This window comes from Rhinatrema bivittatum, chromosome 14 (assembly GCF_901001135.1).
Source record: "Rhinatrema bivittatum chromosome 14, aRhiBiv1.1, whole genome shotgun sequence".
Taxonomy (NCBI): Eukaryota; Metazoa; Chordata; class Amphibia; order Gymnophiona; family Rhinatrematidae; genus Rhinatrema; species Rhinatrema bivittatum.
Window position 1 is genome coordinate 51,643,690 of NC_042628.1, and position 7,355 is coordinate 51,651,044.

Sequence of the window (7,355 nt, forward strand, 5' to 3'; positions counted from 1 at the left end):
TGGTGACTCAACCGGATAGGAATATGAAGATACGCCTCTGTGAGGTCTAAGTAAGCTAGAAACTCCCCTCTTCGAACCATCGCAATCACCTTCCTCAGCTTTTCCATCCGAAAACGAGGAATTTGAAGACAATGGTTGACCTTCTGCAGATCAAGGATGGACCGAAACGTGCCCTCCTTTTTTGGGACCACGAAGTAAATCGAGTACCATTCCCGGCCTTGCTGATTTTCCGGAACTAAAACAATCGCTCCGAGGTCGAGAAGTCGTTGTAGATTCACCCGGACCGCTTCGCGCTTGCTGTGTGAGGCCACTCGGGACTCCACAAATAGCTCTTGGACCGAACGCGAGAACTCCAGTGCGTAGCCGTCTCTGATGACCTCCAAGACCCACCGGTCTGAGGTAATCCTTGCCCATTCCGTGTAAAAGTTGGATAATCTGCCTCCGACAGCTTCAACGATGGAATGGGTGCTCGTGACTTCATTGGAAGGTTTTGCTGCTTCCCGCAGCGAGATGTCCCGAATCCTTACCGGTACGGCGACCCCCGCAAAAGGACTGCTGTCGCCCTGAAGCTGATTTAGAAGCAGCTGGTGCGGTAAATCTGCTAGCTCTGTAGCGTCGCGTGTCCCAAAAACGGTTCCAAGAAGGGAACGTCTTCTTCGAGGATCTCCTATCTTCAGGCAACCTATTGCCCTTGGATCCCACAAGCAGCTTCACCAGCTGATCCAGAGGAGCTTGCCTTTAAAGGGCAGACTGCAAAGCTGAGATTTAGAGGACAAGTCCGCCGCCCAATTCCTCAGCCAGAGGAGCCACCGCGCCGACACCAAGGACACCATACTTCTCACCGAGGTCCGCACCAGATCATACAGTGCATCAGCCACATAAGCAACCCCCACTGGCCACCGGCCACTATCTCCTGAACCCAACACAGGCATGCTCTCTGCATCAGGCTAGCACAGATCGCCGCTTGAAGACTCAGAGCAGTGACTTCAAAAGCCCGCTTTAACTGGATCTCCAGCTTCCGGTCCTGCATATCCTTGAGGGCGGCCGCCCCCACGACCAGGATAGTGGTCTTCTTAGTGACCGCAGAAACCGCAGCGTCCACCTTAGGAATCTTCAGCAGGTCCAAAACTTCTGTCGATAGGGGATATAGCTTCACCATCGCTCTGCCCACGTTCAGCCCTCCATCAGGAGCTTCCCACTCCCGTGTCACCAGTTTACGGACCTTCTTCGGCAGAGGGAAGGAAGTTGAAGGGCCCCTAATGCCATCGAGGACGGGATTAACGCCCTCATTGTCAGATTCTTCCTGTGAAACCTTAAGGCCCAGATCCTCCAGGACCTGAGGGATAAGAGGCTGTAGTTCATCTCTTTTAAATAGACGCACCACGCTGGGATCGTCCTCCTCTACAGGAGGGACATCAGGGTCATCCGGATCATCAGTATCTGTATCTGTCTGACCCTGGTTCACCCCCGCGTCCACCCCCGAAGGTGGAGCCGATCCCAACCCAGATGGCGGATCTCAGAGGAGGCTGATCTATAGGGCGCTGACTAGGTTCCGTACCCCGACCACGTTTCCCAGGTGGTTCCATAACGTCCTCTGAGGCTCTGGATCTCTTCAGCGCCGAGCGCTTCCGTTGCAGGAAAGCCTCGTGCATCAGAAGGACAAATTTCAGGGAAAACCCCTCCGGATCTCCCTCTCTCCACAGGGACTCTGCTGGAGTCATATTGTCAACTTTCCCCCTGGAATGTTCCCCGGCTAAAACCCGAGAAGAATCCTCCACAGGTGGGTCTAGGTCCGAGACACTCTATTCCATCGCAAGGGAGTGGGCCACCAGCCCCGAAGAGCCCTCCACCCAGGGGCACAAGTCGAGCATAAGAAATCCGCATCTAGGGCCTGGCCGTAAGCGCGGTCCCATTTGGGAGAGTGCGCCGCCACACGGTACGATGGGGGGAGGAGAAGGCCCGATCCCAGCAAACTGTCTCAGCCATGAAGCGGGAAAAATTCCAGACCGCCCGGGCCGAAGAAATATGCTCTGAAAAGGATTTGCGTGCAGCCGCACTGCTGACAGGTCACTGAAAAAACAGCGCGAACCCGGCCAAAATGCCTGAGCCCCGCCACGGCGAATCAAAAAAACTTAAACAACAAAGTATGAACTCTCCCCTGCCCTCCGAAGCAACCCGGACCCCCGGGAGATGAGGGTCCCAAGCAGCCTACAGCCTCCCCACACGGCCTCAGAGGACCTGGTCTCCCTGCACAGACTCCTTACCTTGAAACCGAAAGCAGTCGGCAGACGCACAGAAGCTCAACAAGCTTACTTTTTTTTTTTTTAAACTTTACAGAGCTACAAAAAAAATAGAAGCTCTTGCAGGGATCAAGGAGCAGCTGCAGCAGCCTTGGTGGGGAATAACCAGGATCCCCTGGCCGTCGTCCACCAAACCGTGGCAGGCGAGACCCTGCCAGGGATATCTAATCCCCTGGTCACCCGGCTTCCACTGAGGGATGGCCCACGAAGGTGCCTATCATCTCAGGAAGCGACAGCGACTAAAAGAACAAAAATTTCTATCTAACTTAAAAATTAAACTAAAGACTGCAGGAGTGTATCTCTACCATCTGCTGGAGTCAGAGAAATACTGAGGGACTGCAGGTGGCACTCTCGTATATATGGCAGTGCCCAAAATTTTGGTTCTCTGACTCCATCTGCTGGTAGGGATACACAACCCACTTCTCTGAACTGATCTGGATATGTTCAGGGACACCAGATGGAGAAGAGGGCCTGCAGTTTGGGGGTAGGCAGTGCTGACAGTGGGGGTGGGGGCAGGGGGGGCAGGGAGAGGATGCAAATAGGGAAAAGGGAGTTCAGACAAATGAGGTGACAAGGACAGCAAGAAAAGCACAATACCTCATGACAAGCTCCATGTGCCGCGCAACGTGTGCCACAGTCAGGAACCGTGCAGCTTTCCCCCCTCCACCCCAAAAAGCAGGAGCACTGACCAGTTTCCTGGCACACTCCCTGCCCTGAGCACCCCAGTGGGCAAAGGGAGAAACTGTAGCTGGCATTAAAACCTAAGCGGTTGTAGTTTGCATCACTGAAGAGGTGAAGCAGCATCTGCAGGGTGAGACACAAAGTGAGAGAGTGTGGTTATTTCAGGAATATAAGGAAAAAGAAAGGAAAGAGCAGGAGAGAGACAGAGGCCTTCTGGCTCTGCCTCCATCCTAGCCTGGAATGTCCTTCCCCTGTCTTTTCTACCTTGCCAGACAAGGCCTCGATGCGGGGGGGCAGGCTTCTCCCACTCAGGCTGGCCAGCAGTGGGCTGCTGTACGAGTCACCATCGTAGATGAACAGATAGTCATAGGTGCACTCCGTGTCCATGAACATGAAGGTGAGAATCACACGATAACTGCTGCTCGGAGCTGGGGAAGCAAAAGCAGAAACATGGAGTCACTGACACAAAATGGAAGCAAATAAAGAAGTTTGCCCCTCTCTCTCGCTGTAACACAAAACAGAAGGGGGATTACAGTTCAGCCTGCCCCTCCCTTCTGTTGTAAAACAGAGATGGAAGGAGTTTATGATCAATCATGTTCATGGTTTTTGTTTTATTTTAGACTTAGCTCATGCTCTCTCATTGGTAATGCAAGGCAAGTTACATTCAAATACTGTATCTGTTTCCCTATCACCACAGAGCTTACAATCTGTCTCTACCCGAGGCAATGGAGGGAGAAGTGACTTGTCCGAGGTCACAAGGAGCAGCAGCAGGATTTGAACCCTGGCGTCCCTGGTTTGCAGCCTACTGCTTCAACCACTAGGTTACCTAATGAAGCCTAGTGGATTTATATTTAAATGCACCCTTCTCGCTCTCTAATATACAAAGAAAATAGCTCACCTTCTATCAGCCACTCACAGTTCCCATTTACAGAGTAATTTCCAGGCCCATCTGTCACATATCCATATGAGTTCCGCAGCACACGACGCTGACCTTTGCAGTCTCCTGCATCAGCTCCAGACCCAATCATTAAGAAAGCAAGCCAGGCAAGGTGCAGCCACCTGAGACCTGGTGTCTCGGCTCCCATGATTCCATGCAGGCAGTACTGCCAGTCTCAAGGATCCTGGCTGCAGCAGTCAGACCTGTAGGGACAATGAAAATAGCGAGAAACCTTCATCCAAACAGGACCCTGAATCACTTACACCAATCTCTCAGCCATTAGTACACAGCCAAGCCAAGGGGGCATGGGCAGACACACTGGGCTCCACACTGGATAACTCATCATGTCCAGCCAAGAGAACCAGGAAAATATACACATAGACATCCCCAATACTATCACTACACAGAGACAACCTCCACAGAAATGCACATGCACGTAGAAATAGACAAGTCCCAACAGAAATAAAGACAGTGCGTGACTCCACCCACAAATAGACACCACAACACCACCACTACACAGAAATAGAAACCTTCCATAGAAATATATACAATCTCCTATCCACACTGAAATATAGATTTCCTCTCTCATAGAAAAACATATATCACCATAATTCCTTCCAAACACATAGAAAAATGCACATAAATATACACACCAAGTCATTTGCATGCAGAGAAATTAGCGGATGTATAAGAGCCCCACAATCTAAATTCCTGAAGTCTCCATAATCTGTAAACCAAGAAAGAGATCATACAACAAATTAAGTCATAACAAACAACTAGCAAAGGATCGTCACCGATAGCATTATAACAATTTAATTTTTTATACCCCCCAAGTACAGTCACTGTTAATCCCCTCTGGATGCTGTTACTGTTCCTGCATTTTACTCTTATACTGATTGTCAACAGAGGACAAAATAATGACGAATAAAGTTGGACGGAAGAAAGGAACTAAACACTTGGTTGACCAGCCAAGAGGAAGTCTATGGGTGGAGCTCGGAAAGAAGGAGGGACAAACCTCTAACCTCAGCTCTACACAATGTTGCCAACCTCGCTTATTTCCCGCGAGATTGGGTTTCTTTTCCTAGTCATTCGCGGGGTTTTTTTCCGATTCGCGGGTTGCTTTTAATTGGGCTATTTTCCCTGCCAATCGCGGGGTTTTTTTTGGGCTTGTTGGGCGGGACTTGTGCTCTGATGTTGCAGTGATTGGCTGCTGCTGCGATGAGGCCTGTCCATAGCAGGCGCACCCTAAATTATTGCAGCAGCAAGCAACAGAGAAGGAATCTTCTGTGAAGCTGCAGACCTCAATACTGAAGGAAGTATAGCACTCGGCTGGCTACAGCCGCGTATCAGGAGGGGAGGAATAAGTATGGGGGCCGGCCCCGAGTCTCTGGGGGCCAGAGATGTGCTTGGAGGGGGGTGGAATGAGTCTGTGGGGGCCAGAGATGTGCTCGGAGGGAGGGGGAACGAGCGTGTTGGGGCCAGAGATGTGCTCGGAGGGAGGGGGGAACGAGCGTGTGGGGGGGCCAGGGATGTGCTCGGAGGGAGGGGAACGAGCGTGTGGGGGGGGCCAGGGATGTGCTCAGAGGGAGGGGGAACGAGCGTGTGGGGGGGGCCAGGGATGTGCTCAGAGGGAGGGGGAACGAGCGTGTGGGGGGGCCAGGGATATGGTGGGGGGGGCCGAGCGTGTGGGGGGGCCAGGGATGTGCTCGGAGGGGGAACGAGCGTGTGGGGGGGGCCAGGGATGAGCTCTGAGGAAGGGGGAACGAGCATGTGGGGGGGGGCCAGGGATGTGCTCGGAGGGAGGGGGAACGAGCGTGTGGGGGGGGCCAGGGATGTGCTCGGAGGGAGGGGGAACGAGCGTGTGGGGGGGGGGGCCAGGGATGTGCTCGGAGGGAGGGGGGAACGAGCGTGTGGGGGGGGGGCCAGGGATGTGCTCGGAGGGAGGGGGAACGAGCGTGTGGGGGGGCCAGGGATGTGCTCAGAAGCCAGGTCCCAACACCAGGGCCTCATTATCAATGCCTTACATCAAAATTGTGCCATCTGCTGGGGCGAATGCACCAGAGGTAATTCAGCAGATGGTATCAGCTGACATACAAGAGCCGAAGAAAGAAGAGGATCTCCAAGGCCTGGACTTTCCTAAAGACAACATATTGGAAACTGGCCTACAGCTCGAGGCATGATTGGCCAGAGAATTACCTTTCTTTTTTCACAAGTTTTTAAAACATCTGGAACAGCCCCTTGAGCCTTGGCCTTGCCTAGGCCTCTTCAGTGGATCCCCACCGGAGTGGGCAAGTGGGGACCAGGGGGTTCCTGTCATGGCATTTTTCCAATGGGTGGTGGGGCAGAGAAGCCTCATTATAATTTGTTTCTTAGTTTTTAGTGTGTTTTGGGTTTTTTTTAATGTTTGATTCATTTTTTTCACATGAATGAAATGAATCAAGCATTCCACAAACAGAAATTTCATGTGAAAAATCTCCCAAAATTGAACTGAAAAACAAAAACGAATTATTTATCTCTGCATACCCCTATATTGCAGTGTCCTATCAGAGGGGTGTCCAACTCCAGGCCTCGAGGGCCGCAAACCGATCTGATTTACAAAGTATCCCTAATGAATATGCATGAGATAAATTGGCATGCACTACCTCAATTGTATGCAGATATGTCTCATGGATGTTCATTAGAGAGATCCTAAAAACCAAACCGGTTTGTGGACTAGAGTTGGACAACCCTGCTCTAATTGCAGCTCATGCACCAGCCAGGTCTCCAGAATGTCCATTAAATTTGCATCCATTATGGATCCCGATAAACCTATAAACAATTCATTATTACAAAGAGTGTTTTCAAGGTCCTCTGAGCAGTAGGGTTGTTTATCTCCTTTAACTCAGCAACTTCCAGTTTTTGCATTTGGTCATCCACTTCTGATAGTCGAGTTTCAGCTTCCAGCAACTGTTCTGTTTTTTTGGGGGTTTTTTTATTTCCACCAAGTTGCCTGCTGACTCCTTCACACCTCTCATAAGATTTTTCATTTCTGCTTTTGAATACAGGTACAACTGTCGCTACTGCCTCATTCATTTGCAAATCACTGTGGATGATGGCCCTTCCTTGTGTGTATCTGCCATTTTATTTCTGTTCAGCTTCCCCTTCTTAGGGCTAGTGCTAGCTTTTTTGTTGCCATGTGCGAACAGTTATTGTGATGCCCTCCCCCCCGCCACACACACACACACACACACTTCATTCACTGTCTCAGGCCTGCCAAAAAAAAAGCCCAGTTCCTTCCAGCAACCTAAACTTTAAACACTGTCACTCCTCTGCTCCAGATCTTCACCCCCTCCCTTGGAATCCATTGCTGGTGCAAGAGTATTAGGTGCCCTAGGCAAATCTTATACCCTTGCATCCCCACCTCCTGCTCTCACCATGTTCACAAAAATTATGCATTT

At 51.1% G+C, this 7,355-nt stretch overlaps 1 protein-coding gene across 1 annotated transcript in view; it reads right to left on the minus strand.

The window, feature by feature from the left end:
- The window catches only part of MEGF8 (multiple EGF like domains 8), a 295,542-nt gene extending 290,647 nt beyond the window's left edge, over window positions 1–4,895 (minus strand). The window contains 5 exon segments of the mRNA XM_029577448.1: window positions 2,898–3,104; window positions 3,246–3,409; window positions 3,880–4,121; window positions 4,572–4,645; window positions 4,745–4,895. Coding sequence (XP_029433308.1) covers window positions 2,898–3,104; window positions 3,246–3,409; window positions 3,880–4,066 — 558 coding nt within the window. The 5' untranslated portion in view covers window positions 4,067–4,121; window positions 4,572–4,645; window positions 4,745–4,895.
- Window positions 4,896–7,355: the final 2,460 nt, after the last annotated feature.